The sequence below is a fragment of the Spea bombifrons genome, chromosome 5 (genome assembly GCF_027358695.1).
Source record: "Spea bombifrons isolate aSpeBom1 chromosome 5, aSpeBom1.2.pri, whole genome shotgun sequence".
NCBI lineage: Eukaryota > Metazoa > Chordata > Amphibia > Anura > Pelobatidae > Spea > Spea bombifrons.
This window is the reverse complement of record NC_071091.1, coordinates 28,241,086-28,259,136: the sequence shown is the minus strand read 5'-3', so window position 1 is coordinate 28,259,136 and position 18,051 is coordinate 28,241,086. Positions and strand designations below refer to the sequence as shown.

The following is an 18,051-nucleotide window of genomic DNA, read 5'->3' as shown; positions in this document are numbered from 1 at the left end:
AGTTTTGCTGAACAGTTAAGAGAGGGGATATGGCAGAAACATTCTAATATAAAGATTTCTCAGAGGGGTGTTTACTTCACATAAAAATGATGTGGTCCCTGGTCTAAAACTAGAGGGCTAGACGCTTAGCTGCAATTTCAGAAGATAAGATTGACTGATCAGTGGAGCAGCCTTACAAAAATCTTGTCTTGGAACTTTTAGCAGTTCTAACAGATGCATCATAATATAGCGAGAAAGTGTAAAGAGGTATGTGTGGCACAGATATTAAGAACAACACCCCTTGCTTAATATGCAGATTAGTAATACTGAGCAGTATATGTGTCACGGGGTTAGGGAGTGAAGGAGGACCCAACTATGCAGATATATGGATGTGGCACAGTCCAGTAAACAGACCGATCAATGGGCAACAGCAAACAGCAAGGTCAAAAACGTATCCGAGGTCGAGGCAGGCAGATCAGAAGCGTAAACGGTATAAACAGGTCCGAGGTCGAGGCAGGCAGATCAGAAGCGTAAACGGTATAAACAGGTCCGAGGTCGAGGCAGGCAGATCAGAAGCGTAAACAGTATAAACAGGTCCGGGTCGTAGGCAGGCAGCGCAGAGTCGTAGTCAAAAAACAGGCAAAGGTCGGTACACAAGGCAATAGAGATATATATCACAGAACAGCACACCCAAAAAGCAAAACACTTTGAACGGGTAATGAAAAGGAATACAAACGGCGTTTAAATAGGAGAAGGTACTCACAGATAGGCCGCGGCGTGGCGTGACTTCCGATCCGCGGTCCCGGCGATATGTGCATGTGATGTGCCTGCACGTCCTCGGCGTGCAGGCACAAGCCCGAGCGAGGGAGCGGAGGCAAGACTACCCTGCTGACGTCGGGTCCGCCGCGACACCGACTTGCTCTTACGGCGCCGGTGGCAGTGACGGACGCGCCGCCGCGATCCCCTGAGGCGCGTGCCGCGGCGGCGTGTGTGACGCTCAGCTGACGTCGGGTCGCGGCGGGGGCGGAGCCACGACCCCGACGTGACCGCACGGCGTCATCGGCCAGACGGAGAGAGCCGCCGCGAGCACCTTTTGCATCCGTTCTGTAGGGTCAGTTAGTTCAGAGATCATTGATCTTCCCAACTGGTTCTGCTCCATGCTGTTAATGGATGATGGTGCCCACTACTACTTGGTATATATTTTTTTTTTTGGGCGAAGCTGATGAACATTTTTTATTAGAAAATTAAACAGGAAAAATTTAACAATTGGAGTGCTCAGTGATGTTTTTTGTTAATGAGCTTACATCTATTTATTAAATCTTCTGTTAGAAGCTATTTCTTTCAACTTAGAAGCTAAGTTGAGATCAACACTGATAATGTCACATGTAATACACAGCGTAATGTATTGATGTCACAAATGGTGTCAAATATCCCTAAGCAGGCCGCAAAAAGATTTTCTGTAATTGTGACATTACGCTTGATTCACATATGGCACTTCTGAGATCAGTGTCCTCGGTCTGGGTAGGAAAGACAACACACAATTGTAGCAAGGACTTGTACTGCGGACAGTTAAGATATACCACATAGAGGAAAAAATGGTGGGGATTTTCCTTTAAGAAGGAAGGATAAAACCAGTAAAGCCACAATACCATAGTATATAAAGACTGTTTTGTTTGAGCTTCATTAAGCAAAACTTTGTTGTGCAAGGAGCTTTGGGTCTCTCCTGTAATGAAAAAATAATTAAACCCCTCCTAGCTTAATGTACCCATTTGCATGCTTAATAAACATAATCTTTATGTTGCTATTTTAAATTAACTTTTATATTTAACCACAATGGTACCACTGAGCAATTTTTTTGTGCCTGACATTGAAGGCATTGTTGAAATTTTCAATGAAAAATGGAAACTGATAGGCCCTTTAGTGAAATTTCATCTCTGTGTGAACATGTATTTAGTGTCAGATTGGATGTAAAATTGGGTACGCAGGTCCATTTCTGAGAGTGAATATTAAAGACTGTAGGAAGAACGTGACATAAATGCCAACTGAAAGAAAATATGAGGAACCAGCTAGAATTTGTTTTACCTCTCTCTCAGTAAGACCCAGTTAGTAACCTTTGGTCCCCAGCTTCTACTTCAACTAAACCTAGTGATTAATTTACATGATTATCCACAAGAAGTTGAATAACTACTGGGTTGCTAGTTTTTTTTAATATTTCTGTTGTTGCACAGTTGAATAGTTCCAAATTCTGAACTGTTAACAAGTGATTTGATATCCAATGGTCTTCAGCTTCATCTTTTACTAGTTAGTATTAGTTTGTGACACAAATCGTTATCTTGCTATGCCTCTTTCCCTAAAAGCGCACTGTTGGGCTTTGGGTATGAAAAAATACCGATGTGTTGTGCATGTTGATGTTGGAGTAGTTCAAGCAACCACTATACCTGTTGAGAAGATTTTGGATCCTCCACGAGCAACCAATGCCATTTTTGGCGACAGGGCTTTACAAAGATTTTTTTTTTAGATATGTAGATATGTTTTGATTTTGCTTCTACTTTTAGGGCTGTGTGACACTTAATTTCACTCATGCCCCCAAACATTAGGGGAGAAAAGGGGGATGAAGGTTTTGTGAAGTGACACTTGGGAAGTATCTGCACTTGCAGTTATAGCCCTAGGGGCTAAGGAATTGTTTGTGTGAGCATATATATGTATGTGTAAATGTGTAAGTATAAATGTGTATGTGTGTGTGTGAGCATGAGCATGTATGAGTAAATGTGTATAAGCATCATTTTGTGCGTGTAAGTCTGTGCAATTCTCTGAGGGTGTGCCAAAAATAGGACCCGACCCAGGTGTCAAATACACTAGGTACGTCCCTGAGCCTTAGTTTGAGCTTTTGAAACATTTGTGACATCCTGCATATCATTACTGCCTTCTGTAGTGTGAGGTCAGTTTCTCCAAGCAGTCGTTCCTTAAGTCTAGTGTCACTAACACCAAATTTACAATCCCTGGCTTCAATTTTCAGTTCATTACTCTTCCAGATTAGTATACGTCCAGTATTTTACTGGGTGTTACTCTAATCACTGAATAATTTCCAATTTCCTGTCAGTTTGTAAGGCAGCTTCCAGTGCGCTTAAAACTTTGTGTACCTATCCACCCAGGACACGGAGAGCTTCATAAGCTAGACAAGTTAGTTGTTTTTGAATAGCCTGATCCTTTTTTAAAAGGTCAAGATGGTTGCTGGCTGAATAGTCTGAATGGCTGTTCAGAAAAAGGCAGCTTTCTGACAGTAGAAGTTGTGCCTTTTCAGCCTGTCCCTGTGTGTGGTAAACCTGTTCAGTGCTGGGGTGCAAAACATGCATATGTTTGTAGTTAAGCCCTTTCTGAAAGTAGAAGCTGTGTTGTCTTTGCCTTTTAGTCTGTCACTGTGTGTGGTAAACCTGTTCAGTGCTGGGGTGCCAAACATGCAACCTTTATATGTTTGTGTAATTTCATCAGCGCTGGAGTGCAAAAGTTTCATGTGTGTGTGGTTAACCTTTTCAATACTGGAGTGTAAACCTTTGTGAGTCTAAAGGCATAATGTAAATAAGGCTGTGATGCAGTTTGTTGTTACTAATATGTGTTGAGGCATGAGATTATTGTTATAATACTGATTCCCCCAGTATTATTATACTGGGGGAATCTGTATTTCTGTATTATATATGTGGCACTGAGGGGGAATCTATTTTGAGATGTGTGGCACTAAGGGGGAACCTGTATTGAGATATGTGGCCTTGTTTTTTTGTGGAATATATGTGCCTCTCCTTATTGCTGTGTTCTCGTTATATAAACATATATTGTGAATGTGGCATTTCTGTGGTGGAGTTGCATGAGGTAAGGGGCCTGGGTACATTTTCACACCAGAGCCTGGTGGTTTATGGTTATGCCTCTGGCTGCATCAGAAAAATAGAAAATTTACTTAAAAACCTAGTCATGGTTGCTGTGCTCAAGACAGTGTCAGCCACCATCTTCTTGCTATAAAATCTGCACCAACTGGACCTTTGGTTACCTCCATAGTCTACAAATCTCCAGCGACTGCACATCCCAGTACTGTAGGGTCAATGCATGGTACATCAACACCCCCCCCCCACATACATAGATCATTTCTCTACCTTTAACATGCAATCTAGTGTCCTGCTCAGTGGCCACATTCACTTGTCCTAAAACTGCCGAGACCCCACACTGGTGAATGCACATAGAGAGGTACATTATATGAACCAAAGTTTTGGGACACCTGACCATTACACCAACAGGGACTTTTATGACATCACATTCTAAATACATAGACATTAACATGTAATTGATCCCTCTTTGCAGCTATAACACCTTCCACAATATTTTGGAGAGTTTCTGTGGGAATCTTTGCCCATTCATCCAGTAGAGCATTTGTGAGGTTCGAAATGTTCTGAGGTACAACAAAGGGTTAACTAAGTTAAGACAGATTAACTAAAAATGTTTAACATTTTCTAGTAATACACATATACAGTAAACAATATATCTGCATCACTTTGTCAATCATATCTTTATATAAATATAACAAAATTAAGCACAGACATCTATCGATCGATCTACAGCTCAGAGAAAATATTTAATGATGAACTGCCAAATAATATCAGTTCTTCTGATGGCACGCCTCCGACTTGGTGGTCATATAATAAAGCACAGTTGTTGGAGCGTTCCATAATGTAAACTAGACTGAAGCTGGAGGGAAAGAGACTTAAAGTGACAAGGTTAATTGGAAACAAGACAGAATTCATATATATGTGAATCCATTCTAGCATCTTAGCTTTAAAGATCTATTACAAAATTCTGAAGAGCTCTGTGGTAATTTCTTTTTTTTGCTATTTGCCAAACCTGTAATGTTCTGTCTAATTTGCTTCTTTTCTTCCTACAGTACAAAATGTACCATATAAACACTTGCTGCTTAGAACTGATATAACTGATAATTTAATGGATTCAGGATTGCATATTTATCAAGTCACAAATAACAATGCCGAATTCACTGTATAAATACTAAAAAAGGGAAGGCAAAGTAAGGTAAAACGAAGTCATTCGAGGAAACGACTGTTTGCTAAAAGAAATATTTGAAGGGACTTTTTCTTCGGTAAATATTAATGTACAAAGAATAAAGAATAGTATATTAGTGAATGTTAATACAGGAATATCATTAGAATAAGCAATACCTACAATGGTAGGCTAGTTGACATTGATTTGACTTTTACAGGATGCTTACAAATGTATTTAGACCTGGATTTACTGTACTAGTGATGCCTGTTCTCTTAAAATTATCGGAAAAAATATTAACTAATATAACACATTAACAGATTGTGCTGATATTGATACAATGGGGCATATTACATTGTTTTTCTTTTCTTTCATAGGCCATCCAAGATTCTTCAATCAGCTGTATGCTGGCATGGACCATTACTCTTTAGCAGCACGTTTTATTACAGAGGCCCTTAATCCAAGTGTGTAAGTAACCTTATTGTATGTCCTAAGTTTTCTTGAGATCTGTAAATAAGAAATGTATTCATATAGTAAGTCAGAAGCAACAGAAGCTATAATAAAATATTATCAAATTGATCAAAATCTTAATTATCCTTTCTTCAGCAGTATATAGAAACATCAAAAAGGGATACTGAAATGGAACATGAAACAAAGCAAGAATTCAGTGCATACCCAGCAAGTACCGTTCAAAAAAAACACCCATCTAAGGCATAAACATTGAGTATTCTGTCACACTATATGGTCATAAGTCAAAGTACCCCAAGTTGGCGAGTCCTATCTAATTTTTTCATGCTATATTGCTTACCAAGGAGCAGAATCAGTAGGACTGCACTGCATTTTAACCCAAATGAGACTCTCAAGCAATTCAAAGCCTTCTCTGGACACCATTAATGATATGACTCACTTGGGGTACTCTGGCGTAGTGCCGGGCTAAGGAATATATGGCCATATAGTGTGATGGAATCCCCAATATTTATGCCTTAGGTGTTTTTTGAATGGTATTCACTGGGTATGTGCGCTGAATTCTTGCTTTGCTTTGTGTACTTGTTGGTCATTATTATTCTAGCAGCAACCCAGGAATTTAAATGTGTATACCTAGCTCCCAATTGGAGCCCTATCTGGCCTCTAGACTTTGCTGGCCCGGAATGGCCAGCCTAAATATCCACTTACTTCAGCTCCCCTGTCAGACCCAGCTAAGCCGGTTTCTGGAAAACTTGCTCCAAACAGCATGGATCTTAAGATAATTTACAACCTGATATCTTACCCTTCAGAGAAACACATACAAACTTTAATTCTTTAACTGTAATTGAAAGAGCCAGAAATCATACCAACTCACTGAGCAGACCTTTTTTGTTTGGGAGAAAGTGTTTATCACAGCATGAATGACCTAATTGCATGAATTGTGTCAAGAGCAACAATAATTTGTTTAGAGTGCCTGAGGTGAACTCATGGTGAAGGATTATTGCCGTCAGCAATCTAGCAAAGGGGAAAAAGACACGAGTAGTCTCTAGTAGGCAGAAGTAATCCGAGTCCTGCAAAACATGGGAAGCACTTTGGCCAGCGAGTCTAACTCAAAGTGGTCAGAAGTCAAATATGCAGTAGGAGTACTGTGGCCCCCTCAGGGGGTCAATTAACTCTGGTGGTGACAACTACGCTTGCTCTTTATTGTGCTAACCTATGACATAGTGAGGTAATTGTCTAGCTATCAGAAGAAAAAGAGCCTATGTCCAGGAGAGAGAAGGTAAACCAAGACAGCTAGAAGTTAAAAAAAAAAAGTGCACCACAATTTCGACTCCCAACAAAATTCCAGCTAAACCTCCAACATTAAAGTCACTCATTACATTTTTCAAATCTGTCCATTGGGGACATGATGAGGATGGCTCCTCATCTTGGTTGGCAAGTTTACTAGCCAACCTGCCAAAGTATACCAGTCCTTCCTGTTGAACTAAGAAGGGACTATTTGGTATAAAATAGTACAATGAATAATGCCTACTGGTATCACACCAAAACACACCAGAAAATGTTCTGGATGCTCAGAAAAGCTGCAGAGAGGACCAGCAAAGTTTACCAGACCTCTCGCACTGGACAACTTATATTGCTGGAGCATATCGCATGCCCTGGGGCCCTTGAATCGCCCAAGACTGAAGACGATCTACCCTGATGGAAGTGTCCTAGGTGACTGACAAGTGTCAAGAATTGGTCACACAGATGGTATCACACACAGCTCTCAAACTGTCAATATTTAATTAATTCTGGTTCTTTTATAGATATACTTATGAAGTATCTCCTGTGTTTATACTAATTGAGGAAGCTGTTTTGATGAAAATGATTGAATTCCTTGGCTGGAAGGAGGGGGATGGAATATTTAGTCCTGGTAAGTTTGAACACAATAGTCACATGGCAAAACATTTTTCAAAATGAGGACTCCCTCACAGATAACTTTACCTTGCATTATCTCTTTTCATTACTTCTGCTGTCAAATTGGACTCCCAATTTATTGTAATTATATCTTTAGGACTAAATCTTGTACGATATCACCAATGTCTCCTTTTGAAAAAATAGTTTGTAGTGCGTGGGGAAAAGACCACAAGGAAAATTCTAAAACAAAACATGTTTTTAGTGTCAAATATTTTTAAGTTTATTAAGCTAATACACTGTATACATTCAAATGTCAATACTTCTGATACTACATCTTAAAAAGGTCATATTTTCCATTCTGAAATTAATCATTACCCACTGTGGCTGTTCATTACTACAATATAACCTATTCATTGATCTTTTTTATTTGTAGTTATTTGTAAACTTTAAAATGTATAAAATGCATTTTTTCTAATGTGTACATAATTTACACATTGATATTCAAATATATATATATATTTTTTTATTGTTGCCCTCCTTTGATCGATTTGCAACTATGCTTTGCCTTCAAGATCAGCTTTTTTAAAGTTTGTGAAAGGGAAAAAAAAAGATTCCAAGCCTGGGTGCAAATTAGACACAATACATAAATAGGATTACTATAAACTGTAAAGTTGGTTAGATAACAGTATAAAAATAGTTATAATGAATTACTTAATAATGTAAGGGGTTGTTATACAGTAACGGTATAGTGACAGCTTTCATGCCCAAGTCTATTTCTTTCACTGATCTAGTTTTCTTGGTCATATAAATTATGTCTCTTTCTACTCTTATGTACTACTCAATGATATGCCTAGCTGAAATAGTCCATAGGCACGTTTCAGATGCATCAACAGATATAGTAAGAGCGATAAGTCATCCTCCTATTGTGTCTGATGCAGAATGTACAAACATTATATTACTGCAGATAATCAATGAAAATATGATTGGAATGGTCTCAGATCCCTTGCCATGTATTCTCCAACCTTATCAGGCATTATCAAGCTGTTATCTTGGCAAAGGGAGGTAGCATAAAGTATTGACTAAAAGTGTGCAAATAACTGTGCCACACATATAGTTAAGATTTTTTTTATATATATAAACCTGTGTTGTGTTTGCAGTTGCTTGATATCCATGACCGTGGAGTATTTTCATGTGTTTTTTGAAGAAATGATCAAAGGGTTAAACAATAAAGAGTTTTTCACAGCCTTGTTTGCTCATATTCACCAAGGGTACCAATATTAGTGGAGGGCAGTGCTATGGAACTTGAGGCGCTATATAAAACAATAAATAATAATAATATACTGTTTATTACTGTTTTGAACAGTTCTTTAGACATTTAAGAATTTAGTCTGAGTTTTCTTTGTTTTGGTAGCAGAGTTTTAAAGGCTTCCAACTAAACAAAGTTCTCAGGAGAAGATGAGCTGACCCTCCAGAAACAAACTGTCTCACCAAATAAACTGACAGTTCTATAAGTTTAATAACTATACCAAATATCAATTGTCATAGAAAATGAAATCTATGCATTATTAAAACCTGTATTTTTTTCCCAGGTGGATCCGTTTCCAATATGTATGCTGTTAATATAGCTCGATACACCCATTGTCCTGATATAAAAGAAAAGGGGCTTTCGACAACTCCACGGCTTGTCATGTTTACTTCAGAAGAGGTATATTATATATTATCTCACAAACACCAAGTAAATTATATCGGTACCTGTGCTTCATAAACAATATCGTAAAGTGGAAAAAAAACATGAATTATTAACAAGTGTTAAGCTCCGCATCTCTTTGTAATGCCTTAGACTGGTGTTTGCCATAGTAACCTGTTTGCTATTTATTATACTTTAGGGGCTGTAGGAGTGACATAAATAGACAGATCAAACTCTGGAGATTGCATTGGTGTTCAAATAGTGGGGCATGTTAGAATAAGTGAGGCACAACAGAGTATTTTGAATTGGATATTTATTTTCTGCCAGGAGGAATGCATAAAGACATGCCAGTCAAATGCTGAGTGCTCTTTCAAAACATTTATTCGAGAAAGTACAATATATTTTTTCAAATATTGACATTTTATTTTTGATAATAGCGATATTTTTTCAACGCATTTGCTTAAATAAGCAAGTTTGTATTTGCTTATTTTGACTCCCTTTCGGTTTTCTTTTTTAATCTGCATATTTTTTTTTTTTTTTTTTTTACCAAGACCATTTTTAGGAATGAGCAAATAATGGGAATTCCATATTATCATTCAGAGTCAAGTATGTTGTACTTATCAAATCCTTTAATGGACTAAATAGTAATCCCTAGATTCAAATCCAGAAAAAAAATACTAGTTCTGCACTTCTTATCGCCAGTGTATTCTTATATGCTCCCTAAGAAACACCAACGCAAACTAGGCAATTCAGGACACCCCATAATCTCTGACATTGATGCTTGTATATGGCACCAAAAGTTTTGTATAAGAATTATTTCCTAAGCAACATAACAATATCAAAGATCTGGCACATAACTGTATTCTGGTAACAATGGATGTCACCACCCCCCCATCAACACCCCCATGAGAATGTTATAAGTTCCTGCAAGAACTTTATCTCCAAAAGGGAACACACAGGTGATGTACAAAACATTTTTAGTAGAAGAATTTGTCAATTCACAAAACATCAAACAATGTTTTGTGTCTCTTATATATGTATCTCTTATATATTCACATCACCTATAACATATTTCAACCCATTTCAACCATTATAGACACTCTTGTTTACTCCACCAAGTGCATCAACTTCTAAATGTCATATTTGGCATCTGTAGTTATGGCAACATTATTACTACAATATATAAAAAAAACCTTCTCACTGCACCAAAATATCATCAGTGCTCCAGATCCAACCCCAGCCATACTAAGAAATCAGTTATAGTGAGTTGTGCAAGCAAGGACATTCAGTGGCTTTATTTGACAGAGAAATCGATACCCAAGATTACATATGTGTTCCTCATGTCCTTACCTAAAAGAACTTAATAGATCTACTCAAGGATATATCCAAGGATTTGCAACCAATACTTTCTTAGGACCAGATATTTATGCACATTTTTGTCATATCATACAGCCAATTCACCTAATTTCCTGGTTAGCAACAGGCTTCCCCATCTGCTGTGCCATCTTACACCGGCACCTTACCAGCAGCAGAAAACCTGTCAGCACCAAAAAGGCCCCCTTGGGCTGGTTTAGTTCAGTTCAGCTACTTTTTTTCTAACAATGGAAGTTGTGTATAAAAACTGAACCCTTGAAAAGTAATTTTATTCTATACCATTATTTACTATGGTGGTAAGATCACTTTTTAAATTTTGGAGCAGAACAATATGTTTTGGTATTGGGAAGGCTAGGGAAGTTAATAGCTTGATAAATAAAAATTTAAATTTGGTGATAAATATATCACCAATGTATATTCTTTAAATAATATGGTAATAATAAGATAAATAACACAATTTTAAATAGTTACCATGTCATCTGATTTAACACTTACGTTTTTTTGTACTTCCAACAATTTCATAGCGAGCAAATATATAGCTTTTTTTGCAGATAATAAGTATTCTTTCTACAAATGGGTTGTGGCCAACAAAATCGTCCATTGGAGAGGAGAACATTTTTCTCAGTCTTTAGTAATTTGAGCTAATGATGTGCATCCTTGTGTTTTAAGTACATTTGATTATAATTACCAGGCAGGTAATGATATGTTTAGCTTTAAGCTCACTGCATTTCTTGTTATGTACCAACCCACTTGATTTCTCATCAGTGATAATGTTCTGTGTATGCCAAGGTTCCAAACATGTCATTGGGTTTGTGTGAGCCAAATGTGTGCTAATCTTCTTCCCTAACAGTTATTACTTTGTTTTCAACAGTGCCACTATTCCATGAAGAAGGCAGCTGCATTTCTTGGGATCGGCACTAATAATGTATATTTTGTAAAGACTGACGATCGGTAGGTGGTTAATCATTCATTCTTGTTTAATTGAAATATATGGAAATTCGTTTTCATGTTATATTTTGTACTTTGTATGATTCTTAATTTTGGGAATTTGCAATTGTAAGGGTACTTGTAAATTGTTTGGGGTCACATCTGTCCTACTGGTATACTATTGCTTGTTAATTGTCCTAAAAATAAAACACTCAATAACATATGATTGATAGACGTTATAAGCATTATATATGAGGGATGGACAGAGACTACCTGGAGGATTTTCTCCTCTTCTTCCCATTGTTCTGAGTGACTGGACACGTATCGTAGCCCAGCCGTGTGCCCCAGAAGGTCGTGTCATAAGAGAAAAGCTGCAGCTAATGCTTTGCAGGCGAGGCATAGAAAGCTGTAGTATAAACGGACCAGTAACAAATTAGCTCATTCAGCAGCAGCACATCGGGGAGCTTACAGTTATTTGTTACGTGCCGCCCTAGGCATTACATTTAATGTTATTTATAGTGTGACAGATTCTGTAGCGTTATTGCAATAAGGGAAAGTGAAAACTAACAAAAACATATACAAATCTGGCATCACCTTTAATACATAAGACTGTAGAAAAAGAGGGTCCTACTGTATTGTTTGGCCTTGGCCAGGATACACCACCCCCTCTGTTAATTGGTCACTCCAGCCGTCCTATATACACTATAATGCATATGACCCCCTCTAATTAAAATGAACTCTTCTCTAGTCTTCCTCCCCCGCAGCTCGCAGAAGATGTGCTTATGGGAGGGTCTCATCAGATCCCCTACACAATGGGCGCATGTTGCAAGCAGCCAAAAGTGGCACTAAAACCAGACCATGGAGGGTTTTGCAGCTGCAATTGTTCCTAAGGCTACATGTTATCCTATTTCTTGGCAGCTAAAGGATGCATAATTAAGTCCTTTATTTAAGACCAGATCCTCTATCTGGTATTAAGAATTTTAATCTAGTACATATAATCCTCAATTTAAAACAGTTGTACAGTTGTATATATTTGCTACTGGATTTTAGGAACCAACTTTCTTTGTGTCAGGTAGAGATTTATCTGTAGATATCAGTATAAGATAGGACAGACCTGCCCAAATTGCATTATCAAATATTTAGACTTACTTGTCCCATATGCAGTTCACCTTCCCATAAATCATTTTATCTTACATTTAACACTCTTTATCCAATTTTACAATTTTTACAAGGTTTTTTTACATATATCTGGGCATTAGCTGCTTTTTTCCATAGATTGCATTCTTTATCTAAAGGTTATTACTGTTTGAGCAATAATATTGAACAATAATATTAAAAAGCTTAGTAGACCTTAATCATAGTTAAGCTAGAGCACTGTTTGATTTTTCTCACCTAGTTCAAATTTCCCATCTTTTATGCATGTTTCTATCACTGCATACTTTGTAACTATTATTAGGCTGAATGGCTCATGCTGTTTAAACCCTCTTTAAGAATTCAAAGCATAAGAAAAAAGTAACAGTTGAACTGTCAAGTATTTTTATTTAGTGAAAATTAGTTCCTGTCTGACCCAAATGTAAATGTTTAATTGTTAAAGATCTACACCTCCGACAATCTTCTGCGAGTTGGTAAGGCAGTTCTTGATCATAGACATTTACTCCAGCAAATAAAAGGAGCGTAGCGGAAATGCTGTCCACTTTATTGTATGTAATCATTCCAGGAACAGAATTAAAAGTGTGGTTCCTGTGTTGTTTTTTCATATGTGTTTGATATGCACACCCTTCCTCATACGTTTTATGGAGAAAAGTATTGGGAAACATGGCCATTACACAGGAACTTTCATCACATTCTAAACAACATTTTGGAGTGTTTCAGTGGGAATTTATGCCCATTTGTCCAGTAGAGCATTTGTGAGGTCAGGCACTGATGAAGTATGAGAAGGACTGGCTCAAAATATCTGTACCAGTTCATTCCGGAGGTGTTTGATGGGGTTGAGGTCAGGGCTCTGTGTGGGCCAGTCATGTTCTTCCACACCAAACTAATCCAACCATGTCTTTATGGAGCTTGCTTTCTGCACTGGGACATAGTCATGCTGTTATAGAAAAGGATCTTCCCCAAACTGTTCCCAAAAAGGTTGGAAGCATAGCATTGTCCAAAAATTATTGGTATGTTCAAGGGGACATACATATAATTCATGTACTGAAGTAATCTATAGTTGTATTTTAAACTTCTTAATTCCTGGAGAGGTGAGATCATTAGTAACCTAAAGCTTTAGTGAATCTTTGAAATTCTTGGTTCATTTAATTGCAACTTAAAAAAAAGTACCTGTTTTACTGGTCATGAAATAAGGTTATGTTTAGTCAAGATCTTTGTATCAATGAATGACAATGACAAATGTAACTTCTTTGTTATGCAGGGGGAAGATGATACCTGCGGAACTGGAGAAGCAGGTGCAGAGAGCAAAAGAAGAGGTAAATCCAGAATCTGTAGCTATTTTTTTTTTAAATGTAAAAGAAAACAAAATTACATAAAATTGTAAAATTGTACCTATGTTAGTTAAAATCGGGAAAGATTGCAAGGTTTTATGAAATTCTAAAGAACCATCATTGGAATTGAGGTATTTTTGTTAGAATGAAGGAAGGTCTATTTCAATAATACCTTTTCAACTGAGAGATAATAAGTAGCACCAAGATATGCAGTGAAATCCATCAATGCGGGCAAATGTGTTCATTATGTATCATTGTCATATATAATGTAACTGTTTCCCTTAATTATAGCTGCAGTTATCTAAAGCAATTCTGTATGTGACTGATGCTTTATTACTAATTGTAAGGAATCCAATAAAACAAAGTAATTTTTCATCCCTGAAAGCACTGTAATAGCATATTTCTTAACAAGGATTACAGGAGTATTAAACCCAGTATATACACGAAGTAAAATAGCAGTGTTGGCTAATAAATTGAAACTAATAGTTAACTGGAGCGTACAGACTCTGTTACTGTAGAGTGCTCTCATACCTTAACTTGAGTCTTCACTAATATACCAGTTGCTTATGAGTACATCTGAGTTAATGCAACTTTACATTTTGGAGGTTGCAGACCCGCCACTCACATTTTTAAAGAAAAACAAATAAAAATAAAAAATATTAAACTCCCTTCCCCCTACCTTGTGTATAGAGGTGCATGGGGCAATAATATAATAATCTGGGTGCATGGATAGATTTATTAGATTTACTAATTGTGCCAGGGCTTGGAAGCTGCTAGTGGCAGTTAAGAGATCAAAAAAATTGATGAGCAGTGGGTAGAGCCCACAGTTCCAGATACCTGAAAAATTGTTATAATTGAAGCAAAAGGGGAAATGTCCAGGGAGTTCCCATGTGTGGCTATATGCCATCGTAATGTTTGAATTGCTTAATGAAACGAGTATTTTGTTTCGTCGGGATGGCCATGTATACATTTAGGGAAGTCTTAGTATTAAATCAGTATTAAGTCGGTATTGTAATTTATTCCTAAAACTAGAAATTAAAAAAAGGATTCAACGGGATTTAAATCTAAAAACAAATCCTTCTCACTTCTACATACTTTTCCCATAAGAATCGAAAGATTCATTCTTTTAACTGTCTCCATTTTTCCCCTTTAATCACACAGAAAGCTGTTCCATTTCTTGTCATTGCTACATCTGGAACCACAGTATTGGGAGCATTTGACCCCCTGGATGAGATTGCTGAAATCTGTGAAAAACACAAACTTTGGTTTCATGTAGATGTAAGTCTTTATACCTTTAACCAAGTCAAAGTGAGCAAAACATGCTTGTTATGAAACAATCTGACTTACCCTTTAGCTAAAAAAAGGAATAACAATATGTATGCTCACTATGCCTTCATGCTATATTGGATTGGTAATATTATCAAAATAAGAAAAGTCTACTAGTGGCCATGTGTGCCGACACAAGGGAACATAAATTCTAAAGGCTACATCACAGTAAGTATTGTGCTATGCCCCAGGTATTGAATGTTGTGTGAAATATTAAAATAAAATATCTTAATGGCATCATAAAAAAACTGAATGACAAGACACAAGGAATGCATATATGCAAGAGTGAGGTGATAAATTAAAATAGTGAGTACATGATGAACAGGTTGCATCACAAAGATATAAATGGAGTGGTTAATAGCAAATAGTTTTGCACATTTTTTCCATTCTGAGGAGAATTGAATATAATCATGGTTTTGGACCATGTTCTATATAGGTCTGTAGCATGAATCCCTGTCTGAACATATAATTGAGGTTGGGAACCCCTGTTCTAAGTTTTATTTTTGTTATAGGCATCTTGGGGAGGCTCAGCCTTAATGTCACAAAAGTATCGTAAACTTTTGCATGGTATCCACAGGTAAGTGTAATGCTGTGGTACTAAACAGCATTATTTTATTTATTTTTACTATTATTTATTTTTACTTCTAACACAACTTTCTTTTTTTTTTTTTTTTGACCAGGGCCAATTCAGTAGCATGGAATCCTCATAAAATGTTAATGGCTGGCATTCAGTGCTGCGCCCTGCTGGTGAAGGACAGTACTGTAAGTCTGCAAACATATATTTTATTATAACTATTATTATTATTATTATTATTATTATTATTATTATTATCCTTTATTTATATAGCGCCAACAGTTTACGCAGCGCTTAATACAATACATAAATTCAAGGGATATGACAAGACAAGAATTGACAGACTAAGACAAACCGATACATTTGGTGGAAAGAGCCCTGCTCGCAAGCTTACAATCTAGAGGGAAATGGGGTGACAAACATAAGGCATAGAGAAAGGGTGAGAGGTATTGTGGTGGTTGTATCGATGACAAGGATGTTCTAGCAGCTAAAATGGTATGCTTCTCTGAAGAAGTGGGTTTTTACATGTTTCTTGAATGTCGGGAGGGAGGGTGAATGCTGAAGGTTCCTTGGGAGTAGATTCCAGAGATATGGGGCAGCCCGAGTGAAATCTTGTAGACGGGAAAAGGAAGAGGTGATAAGTGAGGAGGAGAGCCTTAGCCCATGGGAGGAACGTAGGGATCGAGTAGGAGAGTATTTGCTAATGAGATCAGAAATGTACGGAGGAGCAGTATTATGGATGGCCTTATATGTCAGTACCAGGATCTTAAATTTAATTCAAAAGGTAATTGGGAGCCAGAGGAGGGTTTCACAAAGGGGGGAAGCAGAAGAGGAGTGCAAGGAAGATGAGCCTAGCAGTGGCATTTAGGATAGACTGTAGAGGAGAGAGTCGAGACAGTGGAGTGCCAACCAGAAGAGTGTTGCAGTAGTCAAGACGGGAAATGATAAGGGAATGAACCAGGGTTTTTGTGGATTCTTGGGTGAGGAATGGGCGGATACGAGAGATGTTTTTTAGGTGCAAGCGGCAGGATCTGGCAAGGGACTGAATGTGAGGGATGAAGGAGAGGTTTGAGTCAAGGATGACCCCAAGGCATCGGGCCTGGTTAGTAGGAGAGATAGTTGTGTTGTTAATGGTGATAGAGAATTCAGGTAGTGGAGTGGAGATGGAGGGAGGGAAGATAATGAGTTCAGTTTTAGAAAGATTAAGTTTCAGGTAGTGTTGTGACATCCATGAAGAAATAGTAGACAAGCAATTGGTAATACGGGACAGGATGGAGAGAGATCAGGAGAAGACAGGTAGATTTGGGTATCATCTGCATATAGGTGATACTGGAGGCCAAATGAGTTGATTAGTTTGCCAAGAGAGGAAGTATAAAGAGAGAACAGCAGAGGGCCAAGGACTGAACCTTGGGGGACACCAACCGAAAGTGGAAGGGGCGAGGATGTCTTGCCAGAGAAGTTGACAGAGAAGGAACGGTTAGACAGATATGAGGAGATCCAGGAGAGAGCTGTATCTCGAATGCCTATAGAAGCAAGTGAGTCTAGAAGAAGGTGGTGATCAACAGTATCGAAAGCAGCAGAGAGATCCAGTAGAATTAGAATAGAGTAGTGACCTTTTTCTTTGGCAGAGAGCAAGTCATTGGAGACTTTTGTTAGAGCTGTTTCAGTAGAGTGAAGGGGTTTGAAACCAGACTGTAGAGGGTCAAGGAGGGAATTAGAGGAGAGGAAGTTAGTGAGGCGATTGTACACAATCCGTTCAAGCAGCTTAGAGGTAAAAGGAAGCAGAGAGATAGGGCGGTAGTTAGTCAAACAGACGGGATCTGAGGAAAGATTCTTTAGAATGGGTGTGATTAGCGCATGCTTGAAGGCAGATGGTACAGTTCCAGATGATAGAGAAAGATTAAATAGGTGGGTAAGTGATAACTGTAGAAGAATAACATTAACTATGTCAATTAATCTAAATAATTAGACAATGTTTGGTACATTTTTGCCTTTTTTGTTAATGGGAATAATTTACCCAATTTAGAAACAAAATACAACTTTATTTCGACATACTAGATAATCTCCCTCAGTATGTCTGCCAATATCCCCTTTAATGATTCACAATTATTAATTATACATTAGTATATATTTATGTGATATATTTACTGTTATCCTACAAAGCTCTTTTCCTTTTAAACTCAATACATAGTACTTCTTAAAATCGTTTTTACATTGTACAAACATTTTTGAAAATTAAACCCTCCTCTTGGATTAGAAATGAAGGGTTTCAGGCATTACAGTTATTTGAGATATTGTGATTTTGT

At 37.6% G+C, this 18,051-nt stretch overlaps 1 protein-coding gene across 1 annotated transcript in view; it reads left to right on the top strand.

The window, feature by feature from the left end:
* GADL1 (glutamate decarboxylase like 1) overlaps positions 1–18,051 on the top strand; it is an 82,783-nt gene that overhangs the window by 21,508 nt on the left and 43,224 nt on the right. Inside the window, exons 4-11 of the mRNA XM_053467944.1 lie at positions 5,391–5,481; positions 7,284–7,390; positions 8,964–9,079; positions 11,307–11,386; positions 13,776–13,830; positions 15,007–15,123; positions 15,684–15,748; positions 15,852–15,933. Coding sequence (XP_053323919.1) covers positions 5,391–5,481; positions 7,284–7,390; positions 8,964–9,079; positions 11,307–11,386; positions 13,776–13,830; positions 15,007–15,123; positions 15,684–15,748; positions 15,852–15,933 — 713 coding nt within the window. The remainder of the gene's footprint in view (positions 1–5,390; positions 5,482–7,283; positions 7,391–8,963; positions 9,080–11,306; positions 11,387–13,775; positions 13,831–15,006; positions 15,124–15,683; positions 15,749–15,851; positions 15,934–18,051) is intronic.